The sequence below is a fragment of the Mastigoproctus giganteus genome, chromosome 5 (genome assembly GCF_048544385.1).
Source record: "Mastigoproctus giganteus isolate SK-2022 chromosome 5, ASM4854438v1, whole genome shotgun sequence".
Taxonomy (NCBI): domain Eukaryota; kingdom Metazoa; phylum Arthropoda; class Arachnida; order Uropygi; family Thelyphonidae; genus Mastigoproctus; species Mastigoproctus giganteus.
Genome location: NC_143579.1, coordinates 118725272 through 118740586, shown reverse-complemented (window position 1 = coordinate 118740586; position 15315 = coordinate 118725272). Strand labels below are relative to the sequence as shown.

At 39.8% G+C, this 15315-nt stretch overlaps 1 protein-coding gene across 1 annotated transcript in view; it reads left to right on the top strand.

Moving 5' to 3' along the window:
* Positions 1–763: 763 nt before the first annotated feature.
* The window catches only part of LOC150085660 (protein Skeletor, isoforms B/C-like), a 356943-nt gene continuing 342391 nt past the window's right edge, over positions 764–15315 (top strand). The window contains exon 1 of the mRNA XM_090373427.1: positions 764–825. Within this exon, the coding sequence (XP_090229553.1) occupies positions 771–825 (55 nt within the window). The 5' untranslated portion in view covers positions 764–770. The remainder of the gene's footprint in view (positions 826–15315) is intronic.

Here is a 15315-nt window from a genome sequence, read left to right as displayed (position 1 = left end):
GAAATTTAGATAATATATATTTACACTACAACTGATTTAAAAAAAAAAAAAAAAAGTGTTCAGTTTTCTTTAATTTCTGGCGTAGCAAAGTTGATCTAAGAAACACCATCCCATTATGGGCTACCTAATAGAGTAAGTTACATAATGGGACAGTTTTTGAATAAATTTATTAAATTGCTTTGGAAATTTTACCGTCGGCAGCCAATAATGTTTGTGTAGCTACGCTACGCTCTCTCTCTCTCCTAGTAAAGTCCACTTCAAAGTGTTTAAGAATTTTAAGAATACGGATTTTATTTTATTTTTGTTTAATTATGAACCTCGCCTCTCCGAAGGACTCACCATTGAAAATTTCTTTATATATTTATTTGATATTCTTTATATATTTATCCTATTTGCTTTATATACATTAAATGTTCCTTAAAGTACTGTTAGTTGGTCTAAAAGGGTTACATGTAGCAATAGTTGCATTGCTATTGCTACATGTAGCAATGGTTGCGTTGCTCTATGTAACCTTATGAACTCCACCAGGAAGTAAAAACAAAATCATTATTTTCACGCGGTTAAAATTTTGTATTACAATACATTTATATTTACGAAATGTGCTCTCGTTTCTGTCCTACTGCTGAGAGTCTACGGGCTTCGTTCCCATCAAAGTCTGAGTTTTGTTTCTGTGTCCTCGTTAGATGGCGCTAGATTCTAGGTCATATAAAACAGAAGAAACCAGTTTTGAGCACCAAAGCTAGTTTCATTTGTTCGAAAAGAGAACAGTGATGGTTATGTTTTGGATACCGGTAGCCGTGTTATTTGTCTCTTCTTGTATAACAGGTATGTTTAGAAGCTTTGCGTTTACATTACGCTGTGCGTATGCTTAGTAACTCCCATCCACCTCTTCCCCGTGATTTAATCTTCGCCCATTTCTCCCAAACAGTTAAGATATCCCCAAACTTTTCGCGTGGTGCAGCAAGATTACACAACCAAAAGTGAGCTTTTAATGATCTTCAATTTATGGTTTAACAAGGTGTCTGAGTGATATAAGGTTCGTCCTCTGATTTAACTTTAATATGAAACGAAAGCAACTTATGTACAATTTAAAAATATTTCTGAAGGAAGGGCCAAATTTATGACTACACAAGTTAGACAATTGCTAGGGTCCGTCACAACTCCCAGCCGAGGTTCTGTTGTTTCCATTATATTATCTTTTGAAATGGGGTGCATGTATGGGTTTCTTTAGAATTTCACAGAAAGAGAATGTGTGCTTTCAGGGCTTTGAATGGACTGGTATATCACCGGAATAAGGTTTTCGTTCGTTAAAAGCATCCGTAATATAAATAAATTTTCTGTTTATACTCCAGGACGACCATATGTACATACCTGATTAAGAAAAATAAGAAATTTTATTAACGAGCATTCTGTTTTGCAAAATTTTCTATTTCGACGCTCGTGTACTTTTTTCCATAGAATGAAGGAAGTACGACACAAAACGGTGGATTCAACCAAAGACATTTAAAGGGGCAGCTTTATAAATTATATAATAAAAAATTATTCCATAAAAAAATATTTCAGAATATCGTAAATCAAATGATTAATTAATTAATCGTAATTAAACGAGATTATTAGGGTAATAGCTTCCAAGGTTAGCTATTAGCCTAATAGCTAACCTTAGAAGCTATTAGGTTTTTCATACCAACTAAGAAATATTGTTCAAGATTTCGACATAAATGGATGTCAGATGAACTAATGAGACTCGTGGCAGAGAAGAAAAATGCATGGGATGCATATAAATTATCAGGTGACACAGAAGCCTATGACAAATATAAGCCAGTCTGTAATCAAGTCACTAAGGATGTTAGGCAAGCGAAGGCTGATCACGATAAATCCTTGGCAAAGGATGCAAAGAAAAACAACAAAGACTTCTTTACTTACGTAAACTCTAGAAGGCAGAGGATGAATCAATCAGATTGGTCCACTTGATATTGATGGTTCGACTGTTGATGATCCTGCTCAGATAGCTGACAAACTGAATGAGTATTTTGCATTCAGTTTGTCAGCTATCTGAGCAGGTTAATCAACATTCACACACGAGGAATTCTGTAAGGAAGGGGAGGACAGATGTTTACTAAACTCTAACAGGGAACTAAATGATTTTGTGAGAAAATGGAGAGCAAAGTGGAGAAGAAATTATTGAAGTTAGAGAAAAAAGGCACCCGAGATGGATGGAATCTATCCAGTTATATTGAAGGAGGCAGCGAGGGAAGTATGCAAACCCTTAGCTATAATTATGAGGGCATCCTTGGTTTCAGGAGAGGTTCTCATGGATTTGAGATGTGCAAATGTATCCCTAGTTCAAAAAGGAGATTCAAAGGGTGACACAAATAATTGTAGACCTGTTAGTTTAACGTCTGTTTCAGGAAAAATAATGGAGTTATTGGTTAATGAAGCATTGCAGGATCACCTAGACAAGACTGCAGTAACAGTTCAGACGCGTCATGGGTTTGTTGAGGCGAGGTCTTGTCTGACCAATTTGATTGGATACTATGGTATGGTCACAAAGGAACTGATTGCAAAAAATAATTTTGATATCATATACTTGGATTTAAGGAAAACATTTGATACTGCTGTACATGAAAGACTGCTATACAAATTGGAGCGGCATGGCATTAATCGCAAGTTGCTACAATGGATAAAGGGATCGTTGACGTGGAAGACGACAGAGAGTGGTAATAAATGGAGACTGCTTTTCGTGGACTGATGTTATTAGTGAAGTCCTCCAGGTTCGGTGCTGGGCCCATTGTTGTTTTGTGTATTTATCAATGATATCGATGAAGGTATATCAGACTTAATGTCGAAGTTTGTAGTTGAGACAAAGGTTGACAGGGTTGTTAATGACAGTAATGGCAGTGTGCTACTGTAGAAGGATCTAGAAAATTTGGTCAGATGGGCTGAAACGTGGCAACTGAAGTTTAATATTGACAAATACAAAGTACTGCATATGGGTACCGGTAGTAGTAACCCAAGAGAAACGTACCAACTGTGTGGTACTACGCTCAGGGAAGTGGAGAGTGAAAAAGACCTGGGGATAATTGTGCAGTCAGATATTCAGTTCGCTGAGCAGTGTAGACAGGCTGCCAGAGCAGGTTATGGAGTCTTGTCAATGATATATAAGAATTTTGCTAGCAGAATCCAACGCCACCCGTCACGAGAGGAAGTAGGAATGGAAAGAGACAGCCGTCTTAACCGATTGCGGTTAAAATATTTTTCTTTTGCAAATTTACAAAAACATATGACCATGTGAACACATTGCCAGGGCCTTTGAAGGGGCCCTGAAGCTTAAGCTTCATGAGCTTCACGGTAAATTCGCCTCTAGGTCCACTATATTCTAAAACAGCACTTATTTAAATTAAATTAAATAGATTGATGATAAGAAGGATGGGAGGAAGAAAATTTTGGTTTCAGGAGCAGAAAGGGAACAAAGGATGCAATAGGCGTGATAAGAATGTTAACAGAAAGACACTTGGAAGTGAGCAAAGACGTATGCATATGTTTATGCATTGGGCATGAACATATGGCTCTGCAAGTGTACACTGTTATACATTGCTGAGGTCGAGCTTTGTAGTTCGTGAATCGAATTTGTGCTCCCAAGAAATCTTGTTCCAAAGATTGGATATTCATAAATCGGAAGATTACTGTATGTAACAAATCAACAAATGTGCCACATCGATACATCCAGCATTGCAGAATATCCTATCCACCTGGGGATAAAATAAAAAAAAATAATAAAATTAAAAACTGCAATGTTAGGACTACCCATGAGCCAGCTCATCTGCCATGTGTAATATGTCCATAAATTGCGCGTGTTCTCTAGCCGATTTGCCTGTTTTGCTGAACGAAAAAACTTGAGTTTTCCGGGGTTGGGGGGGGGGAACTTTGCTGTCCACGCCTGACAACGACTATCTCAGCCACTGAGTGAAAAGAGCCCATTAAAGTTCCTCGCGTTATTGACCGGATCCGAGCCCTGGCCTTTCCCACCAGGCTTGGAGAGGACAGTGATTATAAACATTGTGCTGCCCAGCGGACTTCACCTGTGGATAGTAACGATGGCTGGAGGCTCAATAGGTTTAAAACGTCCTTGTTGCCTGTCATTCACGAGAAATCGATCACCTTGAAGCCATCCTCACCACCATTCTTCCCTGTCTTTTAAAAACACAGAAACAAACCAAAAGATGAGTCAGGTGTCGTATAGTCGTCGGCCTAATCCAATAACATATCACCCAATTATCCAACCCAATTATCCAACCTGATGATCATATCCAAAATCAAAGTATACAGGGTGTCTCAAAAATACACGGCATAACTGCAAGAATGAATTCCTCATATGTAGACAATAAAAATATTTTATATCAACGTAGTTCCGGAAATGCTTGGTTCCCGAGTTATTAACCCGAATGTCTTATCTCCCGCAGGTGATTTCCTTCATCACAAGGTACTGACAGAATCTGGTGGTTTTCCATTCCGACCATGTACTCAAATCAGGAGCAGGCGGATATGCACTTTATGTACAGTTTGGCGGACGACAATGCTCTGGAGGCTCGTCGTTTGTACCACGAAAGGTTCCCAGAACGAAGATGTCCAGACAGGAAAACGTTTGAAGGTGTCCATCGCCGCCTTTTGTGAACATGGGACCTTTACACATCGTGCTGCCTACAGAGCACGACCAAGATCTACGACTCCTGAGTAGAGGAGGAGATTTTGGATGTTGTGCATGCCACTCCTGGATTCAGCACACTCAGAATAGTAATGCAACTGGCTGTTCAACGTTCGACTATTTGGAGAGTGTTGTGAGAACGCCAACTGTATTCTTACCATCCGCCTTTTCACCAGCAGATTACCCTGCGCGAGTAGTGTTCTGCCAGTGGTTCTTGGAGCAGTGTGACAACTCCTCACTTTTCTGCCATAGTAATATTCACAGATGAAGCACAGTTCACACGAGACGGAATCCAAAACTTTCACAATCAGCATGTATGGGCTGAGGGAAACCCACATGCAATTCTTCCATCACATCACCAACAGCGGTTCAGCCTCAACATCTGGGCGGGTGTTTTTTGGTGATAAGTTATTTGGGCCCCATGTACTTCCAAACAAACTCACAGGGCAGGCATACAGAAACTTTATGGAAAACAACATGCCTGATTTCTTGGACGACACGCCACTGATCATTCGTCAACCAGCACACTTCATGCACGATGGCGCTCCCGCACATCTCAACCACCTAGCCCCCAGTTGCCTGAATCGAAGGTTTCCTGGTCGGTGGATAGGTAGGCCAACTGCCTGGCCTCAACGCTCACTGATTTAAACCCACTAGATTTCTTCTTGTGGAGCCATTTAAAGTCATTGGTGTATTCGACACCGTAGCTGATGTGGAAACTCTCCGCAATCGAATTGAGGCAGGTTGTGAGACAACACGAAACATGTCAGGAATTTGGCATCGTTTTAACGAGTCGATGTGAGGCCTGTATTCAGGCAGAAGGTGGACATTTTGAACAATTACTATAAGGTGATGTGAACAGTTAAGTGTCGTAGACAGACCTTCAAAACTCGGAAACCAAGCATTTCCGGAACTATGTTGATATAAAATATTTTTATTGTCTACATATGAGGAAATCATTCGTGAAGTTATGCCGTGTATTTTTGAGACACTCTGTATATGCTACAGCTATTTCTATTTCTTCAGCCGAAAATAGACAACATGTGTCAGCAATACTTGAAGATTACTGTCAAGAAGGCAAGAAATAAAGAGATAACTAAAAACATCGATTCTCCAAAATTAAAAGTTAGTTATCCTACTTTAAACTCACTTTCACTTTTAAAACCCATACACTAGATGTCAGCTGAAACAATTTCTAGTCCCGACATGTGATTTGTCTTATGTAAGGCGGCCCATAAACATTAGTTCAACTCTACCATGGTTCTATGTGATGATACACAAAACTCTGTACAATGGCCAGAAATGAGTGTAGTGCTATATTTGCATAGCGCGTGTGTTGTTTAGTTGCTGGTCCCGACAAAAAAAAAAAAAAAAAAAAAAACACTATTGTAATGATATAAATTTTCTGTTTATACTCCGGGACGACCACACTGTCAGAGGAGATTAGAAGATACAAAGAATAAAAGAAACAGCACCGTATTTAGCATTCACAGTCTTGAACCCCGGTCACTCAACGCACGTGTACTAATGCACCCTCGTTCCTGACTACTTGGACTGCGGCGCCCCCCCCCCCGGTATTTTTTTATTATTATACCCGTATACGAAGGGTTTCCGAAAAGTAAGGTAACACCTTTTTTCTCTCGATGATGTTTAATAATACGAAGTTGAAATTACACACAAAGAAATACACTGTGCTGCCACTTTATTAGGTACACCTCTGCTGTGCACACAAATGGTTTGTCCCACAAGTTGCAAGTCACATGACCACAGTTGTAGATATAAATGCAGCAGAACAACCTTTCTAGTATCAGTTAAGCATACAAACCGTAGCAAGAATGGGGAAAAGGAGTGATCTAACGGACTTCGAAGGTGTAAAACGTGCTGGAAAAAAGCATCTCTGAAACGGCAGTTCTCCTGATCTTTGCACACACCACAGTTTCAAGGGTGTATCGAGAATGGTGCAACGAACAGAAAACATCCTCTCCTGTGGAAGAAAATCTCTTGTTGATGAGAGAGGTCAGAGGAGGATGGCTAGAATTGTGCAAGCAAACAGAGGTGCCACAATGTCGCACATCACGTCAGAATCCAACCTTGATGCGCAGACAAAGTGCGGACCACTGGTCGCACTTTGTCGCGAATGGGCTACAACAGCCGACGGCCACATCGCGTACCTTTTTCATCATTGAAGAACAAGAGAGCATGCCTCTTGTGGACACAGCAACACCAGCACTGGACTATCGAGAATTGGAAAACAGTTGCTTGGTCTGGCGAGTCGAAGTTCTTGGTACATCATGTTGATGGAGGGCTCAGAATTTGGCGAAAACAGCATGAATCCGTGTACCAGTCATGTCTGATGACTACTGTGCAAGGTACCCATAGATTTACTTCTGAATTCCACATCGTACCTAAACATCGTTGCTGACCAAATGCATCCGTTCATGTTGACAGTTTATCCTCAATCAGATGTTACTTCCAGCAGGATAATGCGCCGGTGCACAAAGCCCGAATCACTATGGAATAGTTCCGAGAACATCACAACGACTTTTCTTTGCTGCAGTAAACCGTTCAATTCGCGGAGTTCAATCCTATTGAACATCTTTGGGATGAGCTGGAAAGGGCTGTTCGCTGCAGGCTCTACACCTCCGTCGAATCTCAAGGAACTGCTTGACACACTCATGTCTGCATTGTACTCCATTTCTGCACAACGTTTTCAGCATCTTGTTCAATCCATGCCTGAACGAATTCAAGCTGTTTTGAAGGTTAAAGGAGGCTCAACACGCTACTAGATAAGTGTATCTAATAAAGTGGCAGCACAGTATAAGTGAGCATGCACTACTTCTCCACAAAGTCTCCAGTTTTTTTGATGCACTTGTCCCAACGATGGATCAGTTTATGAATACCAGTACTGTAGAAGTCCTTGCCCACACGCAGTAACGAACATCGCAACGGCTGAACTTTCTCATCCGTGGTGAAATGCTTTCCTGGAAGGTGTTTTTTCAGAGGTCCGAACAAATGGAAGATGAAGGCTCTAAGTTTAGGCTGTAGGGGGGATGTGACAGAGTTTCTCAACGATTACGGCGCAACCACTCATGAATGGTGTAGGCAGTGTGTGGAGTTGCGTTGTCGGGCAACAAAATCACGCCGCTTGTCAGGAGTCCTGGTCGTTTGCCTCGAATGTTGGTTTTCAGTTTTTCCAACGTTGCACAGTAAAACTGTGCATTGATTATTCCTGCATACTCCCACCACCCACCATTTTAGATACGGACATAAGCCCTCTATCGAACAAAATTTAAATCATTAGATTATCATTTATAGTTTACGAGATATAATCGCGACAAATCTTGCCATTTTTTTGGTCGCTAGAGTTTTTGTAGAGACCCCACTATACCGGACCGAATTTAAAAGTGTGTTCATGTCAAAAATGTGTTACCTTACTTTTCGGAAATCCCTCGTATGTACTATGTCTAAATTACGTGTGTGTTCTTTGGTCGATTTGGGTTTTTTTTTTTTTTTTTTCTGGACGAAAAATCCCCTGGGAAAGAAACCTTGCTATCTACGCCTGAGACCAACTAATTCAGCCACACAGTGAAAAAAAGCCATTAAAGTTACTCTTGTCATCGACGAGGTTCGAACCCGGGCCTTTTTTACCCCGTGTGGGAAGGATAGTGACGATACCACTGTGCTACTCGCGCAGACTGTTTGTCCTGACAAAAAAAAAAAAAAAAAAAAAAAAAAACACAAATTATGATATTAGGTCACCCTGTGAATGATTTGTTTGGCTTACTAGAAAAAAATAAAATAATAATAATAATATATATCCATTTAACATTAGAATATATTCTTACAAATTAGACTGATTCAGTAAACATTTAATTAAACACGCCAACGAATGATTATAATAGGATCAGGTATAAATCGTTAGGAAAGTGCTTAAGGGCGAGACAAAATTCTCAGAAGTACGGTGGACTTCGACGTATAGAAAGAAGGTCAGGTCAGAATTCCTCGGAAAAGTCCGAGCCAGGAGAAATATACGGAGAAGGTCAAGGACGAAGGAATTAATCAGGGATTATATTAAAATAAGGAGTGGGGGAGAATTTATGACCAAATGGGATATATAAGGATTTGTTCGGCGGGAAACGGAGAGAGAGTTGGTCGGTGAGTTTTTTTTTTTTTTTTTTTTGGAGATACAGAACAAAGGAATCCGAAATGAAGACCATAATGGAAAGGCGTCCTAAAACCAAGGAGCTGGCCTAACCTGGAGAAGGGGAAATTTAATTGTTAGTATTGTTTATCATTATTATACCTAGCCAAGATATAGTCCCTGGGGCGAAGAGAATGACAAAATAAGGCATTCTGTACTCCTATCTGCGAATGACATGATTAACCAGTAAAGTGGAAGGATAAAACCCAACTGATGTCTTAAAAGAACTGTAAATTATTCTTCTTGGTAATGAGATTTAGTAAGAACTTTTGAAACGGTACATCCCTGTGGAGTTTGCCTGTATTGGACGTTTAGTGTAAAATTTGTATGTGCATGAGTTTGAACCCTTGTATTAAACATGTTACAATTAACTATGTGTATTTGTCAGTTTGTCTCACTCTGTTCTAGCTAACCCAAAATCCCTGGAATTGTATATGCAGTCAGAGGCCCAAGGGTAACATATAGTTATCAAAATAAAATAACAGTAGGTGGTAAAAAAATATATATATAAATTAATTAAACAATTATATATATATAGTACACAGAGTAAAAGAGAGTACACCTACAGATTACGTTCACCCATATTTATTTTGTCTGTAAATTGCGTGTGTTATCTGGTCTATTTTTCTGTTTGCTAGACGAAAAAACCCCAGTTTCTGAGGGGGAAACCTTGCTATCTACACCTGTGTTGGTCCTGACTATCAAATCGATCAACCCGGAGCCATGACCTAACAAGAACCACAGCCAATTGATGACGACATTCAAACCAGACCGCCAACTGATGTAACCCTGAGAGTTAGCAACACCCCATATGAACCCCTCGCGAGTAGCAAAGTGTTTGTAATCGTCAGGTGTGTTTGAAATCAGGTGGATTCACCTGATTTCGAATCCGTTAATGACGTGAAAACTTATATGGGCTGTTTTCACAACGTGGTTGAATTAGTCAGTCTCAGCCAGGTTTAAACAAAAAACTGTCATATTACGACAACCCAATTAAGGCCTTGTGTGTATTATGTCCGATAAATTGTGTGTTCTGTGATCGATTTACCTGTTTTGCTGACGAAAACCCGAGTATTTGTGGGGTTGTCGTTTTTGTTGTGGGGTTTTAGGTGGGCAGCAACTTAGGCCATGTTTCTCCATATGTTATTATATGTCTGTGTAAATTGCGTGAGTAGTTTTGTAGTTGATTTGCTGTTTTCTGGATAAAAAAATCCGAATTTCCTGAAAAATGAAACCGTGCTACTCTCGCCTGAGACAGAAACTTTGCCACATTGTGAAAAAGACCCATAAAAATCCTTCGCATCATTGACGGGACCCGAACTCAGGTCTTTTCCACCCGGTCTGGGAAGGAGGATGATTATACCGTTCTCATTATACTGTGCTACCTACGGGGCATTTCTGAGTCGGGGGAGAGAACCTTGTTCCACGCATGAGGCCAACTAACTCAGCCACGGAATGAAAAAGGCCATGAAAGTTTCTCGTGTCATTAATGGGATTCTAACCGATCCTTTTACACGTGGGGGAAGGACGATGATTGTAAGCACCGTGCCAGCTATGCGAGCTTCTCAGGCGGAGTTACTTGGTGTTTTTCTCCCAGAAACTGGAGTCTTTCTTTCAAGAAACTGTGGAAGAATACACGCAATATGCTAATGCCTAATAGGGTTATTTTGCTATGGCGCTTCACACACACACACACACACACACACACTGAAATTTTTTTTGTGTTCTTTTATTTTGCAAATGTTCTTATCTAGATTAATTAGGAAAACAACATTTCTTTTGTCAGCTTTAGTGGTATGAATGGATGAGTCTCACTTGAGGAGTTTTATGGTTGCTGTTTTTCTTTGAAGGTGTTTTTCCTTTGTAGAATTATCTTTTCATGGTTGCTGTTCTTCAGGGTTTGAATGGCTACTAATTTGATGTAGTTACTTGCGGCTGGATCTGTTAATTTCTTGGAGGTAAGCTTTCATAGGGGTAAGCCAAAAAATAAAAAAAAAATTAAGCGATGAAGTATGAGGTGATGTGAGAGTGGCTCTGAAGTTGAGGCCCTTTTCTGGAATCTTTTCTTCTACCGGTAATGCGGTTTGTTACTTAGGTTGATCGCTGATCTGTTTAAATTAAGTTCAGACTTGGGGAGATTTTGGTTAATATCGGTTAATGTGTGGGGAATTGATTCTTGTAACCTGAAAGATGTGTAGCTGGACGGCTATTAATGCTAGAAATTGCTAGACCGTAGTCTTCGTTTGTCATTACCTGTTGTATTTCTTTAACAAGTGAAGCAAGAGCCCTTATTATAAAAGTGCGTCTTTTCTTAGTTGCCGCGTTAGAGATATAATGAATTTGTTTTGCGCGGTTTGAAGGTTTTTTTTTTTTTTTTTTTTGAATGGGAATAAATGGTAGAATCTTTGAGAATTAGCCCATTTGGTGGGATATTATTATGCTTAAATTCATCTAGGAATTTCAGGCGTGTTTTGAACTTGATTTCTTTACGAAACTTACGTTCTAGTTTGCGAAAATGACGTACTGAGCGTTTAACTAATGCTGATTAATAGCATTAGATACAGTCAACATACAGAATGAGTATGATTGGTCACATATCATTCCCTTTATACATAGTTAGCATTAGATACGGTCAACGCATCCGTCATTTTTGGCAAACTAGAACATGCAAAATTTACCTCCTTTAAAACCTCTTGTCAATTACATCATTATGCCATCATAAGTACCCCGTCTTTCACATTCCTTGATAATGATTCACTGATTCTTTGAGCATCGAACATCTACAGCTATGAAGTATCTCAAAGAATGCTCGCGAAAGTCATCAGATGACCTCCATTTGAGTCACAGAGCACTCATATCAGTTGCATGAGTTCACTGAGAAAAAAAATTATCGTTCTTGACTCCTCCAAGATCTGCAACTTTCTCTTTTCCCATTCCAACCATAGCACCAAACCGACTCAGAAGGGAAAAAATAACCAATGACGCTAGAAACCATGCCCTCAGTGGCCAACTACAGCCAGTAGTTGGCCTCAGTGGCTCGCAACAATTTTGGCCCCATCTTTATTTGCAGCGGTAACACGCTATAAACACTATGGCCGTGACAGCGATGGCTGTCTAGTCGTCCGATCCATTCCGCACATTACTACCTAATAAATATTCCGCGATCTGCCTCCCTTGTAGTGATGTACCAGAATGAGGCTTGCTTATTCTCGTGCATGACTACCACTATACTAATTTTATAATTTATAAAATTAGTATACTGACAGTATACTTATTTTTCGGTTTTTCATTCGTTTTAAGTCAGGGTTCAAATCCAGTCTATGACTGGAAGAATTTCTAAAGTTCTCTTCAATCGAAGATGGAGTTAGCCAATCTCAGGCGGAAGTAGTAGGATTCCCCCAGTGACTAGTCTCGGTTTTTCAGGTTATAGAAGTGGACCAGTTAAATAAGGAACGGACAAAAAGAATGGTTCATCAAGATAAAATAAATGCCCATTTTTTACCCATTGTTTTGAATATTCCCTCTCATAATTTTTTCCTCCTGAAAAAAAAAAAAAAATCTTTGTGGTCTCTTATGCCCCATGCCTGGTGCAGAGTTGGTAGTGAAGTCCTCTTGAGTTCGTCTTGTCCATTGCTTTCGCAGCGCTCTTCATTGGTCCGGGTTTGGTGTGGGGGGGGGATGGAGGACCTTCATTGAATCCACTTATCGAACACGCACCGCACACTACTCCTTCTTGGCGCTCATATGTGCTCTGTTGTTGTTGTTGTTTGGGGTTTAATTGCGCAAGAGCAGCTTCGGCTATATTGCGCCTGTTCAAGTTTTGTTATTTCCTGTTATGCTGTTACTGATTTGACATCTTAGATAAGATTGGTTAGGTTTATTAAACTGAGGTATGAAAAGAGTTCACTGATGTTTGATTTTTCTCCCGTAATGAGCTCAAGGCTTAATGGCTCATTTGAATGCGATTTGAAAGCTGATTGGCGGGTAATTTGGTATCGTGGACATTCTATGAAGATGTGCTTCACTCTTAGTGTGGTCAGACACTGTGAGCAATGTGGAGGATCGTCTTTCATTAGGAAGTAAGAGTGTGTTAAATGTGTGTGGCCGATGCGAAGCCGGGCGAGGATAACCTATTCGTGTCTGTTTGACCGAAAACTTGATTTCCAGGATTTCTGCTGCTGTTTGATTTGGTATAATTTATTGTTTGTTTGAGATTTCCAGGTCTGTGCCCATATATTTTCAGAGGCTTTTCGACTGACGTTTTTAAAGTCATTGAGTGGAATTTTATGCAAGAAGTGAGAATTTTCGTTTGACGGACGTTTTGCATCATCATCCGCACGTTCATTGCCGAGTATTCCAGAATGTCCAGGAATCCAAGTGAATCTGACTCTTTGGTTTTTTTTTCCCTAAGATGTGATAAAAAGGAAAGGTTTTTTCTTACATACAGATAAGATGAATGATCTTCTGTCTGTAAAGCATATATTGCACTTAATCACTCTGTGAAAATGATACTCTTTATGAGAGAAGGTTTGGCAATGTGATCTAAGGCGAGACTTATTGCAAACAATTCAGCACTATAGATACTGCACTCTATTTGAAGAGACTGTGAAATTATGCTGTTTGGCAATATGACTGCAGCACCAACGTATGCATCCGTGTTGAATCCATCAGTGTACAGATGAGAATAGTCAGAGAATTGCGTTACATAAGAGGAATGTAGCTGTTTTATGTGTTGATTTGGGATATTGTTCTGTTTCCATTTTATGAGGACCATGTCACAGTCAACTGAACTGATTTCCCACGGTGGAAGGGATGTGGGGGGTATCTTGGTAGATTTTATTCATTCGTAAGTTCAACTGTGAGAGTATTTCTTTTAGTCGGATGCCTGCAGGTTTGCATGTGTTAGGTTTGTTCGCATATAAGGTTTCTCGTTTCGGTTTATACAGATATTGCCATGTTGGATGTCCAGGAAAGGCTTTGAACTTTCGCAGCATAGTTCAAAAGAAGGACTTGTCTACGAAGATTGAATGGGAGTTCATGGATCTCTGTGTATAGACTATACACAGGTGAGGTACGAAAGGCTCCGGAAACAACACGTAATGCACTGTGATGAAGGGTGCCTCCGTAGCCAGGTGAGCAGGATCAGCAGTGCGTAGCACACGCTTCATGATTAAACCGGGGTTCGAGCCCGTGACTACAAATACGGAGGATGCGGAAAAGTCAGGGAATGACCACGGCATACCTCCGGAGCAATATGGCTTTAGTTGCTAATGCTCCTAAAAAAAAAACAAAAAAAAAAACAAATAACAATAACTGTGATGAATTGGATCTAACGAGTTCAACACACTTTTCCTAGCTGAGGAGTAAATGGGAGAACCATAATGTAATCTATAATCTTATCATTGCACGATAAACGTGCAAAAGTGAATAACGATCAACTCCCCATGTCATGGCTGATACAGCTCGTAGAATGTTTAATTTTTTTAAGCACATTGTACGTAGATATTTTATGTGTTCTAGTAAATTTAATTTGTGATCCATGATTAGTCCTAGTATTCGGATACTATGTTTGAGTGGGATTTGTTGATTGCTTATTCTTAGTTCTGGATCAGGATGCATCTTTCGTTTTATACAGAAGTGTATTGCCACTGTCTTTTGTACTGAGATTCGATATCTATTATAGATGGATAAGGACTCTATTTTGTTAATAGCACATTGAAGCAGCCTCTCGATTGTCCACATATTCTGTGAGTTAAATGATATTGTGAGGTCGTCTGCATATAACCCTTTTCGCTATCAAACCCTGTCAACCCTATAACTTCTGTTATAGGGTTCATATTGATAGCGAAAAGGGTTCCACTGAGGACTGAGCCTTGGGGGACCCCCTGTTCTTGATTGCATATTAGAGACAGAATATGATTGTAGCGGACTTGAAAAGTTCTTTTAGACATGAAATTCTCAAGGTAGATGGCCTCGAAGTCCTAATTTGTGCAATTCATGAAGGATAACATATCTCCAGGTAGTATCAAACGCCTTTTCAATATCAAGGCATATCATTATTAGAAGGTGTTCGTTTCAGAGAAAGTCATTGCGTATATTTCAAACGGCTTTTGTCATTATGTCTATTGTTGATCTGTTTTTCCGAAAACCTTATTGGCTAGGACTAAGGAGGTTATGGAAGTCAAGAAACCATGTTAACCGATTATTTACAATTTTTTCTAAAGTTTTACCTAGACAGCTAGTGAGGGCAGTGGGGCGATAATTATATGGGTTTGAATGGTTCTTCCCAGGTTTTGAAAAGGCCAGTACAAACGAATGTCGCCAAGAGTCTGGATATGTATCCTATTATATGGCAGTAAGAGCATGCATAAAGAATTTTTAGTGAGATGTTTAATCATTTGATAGCGGATTC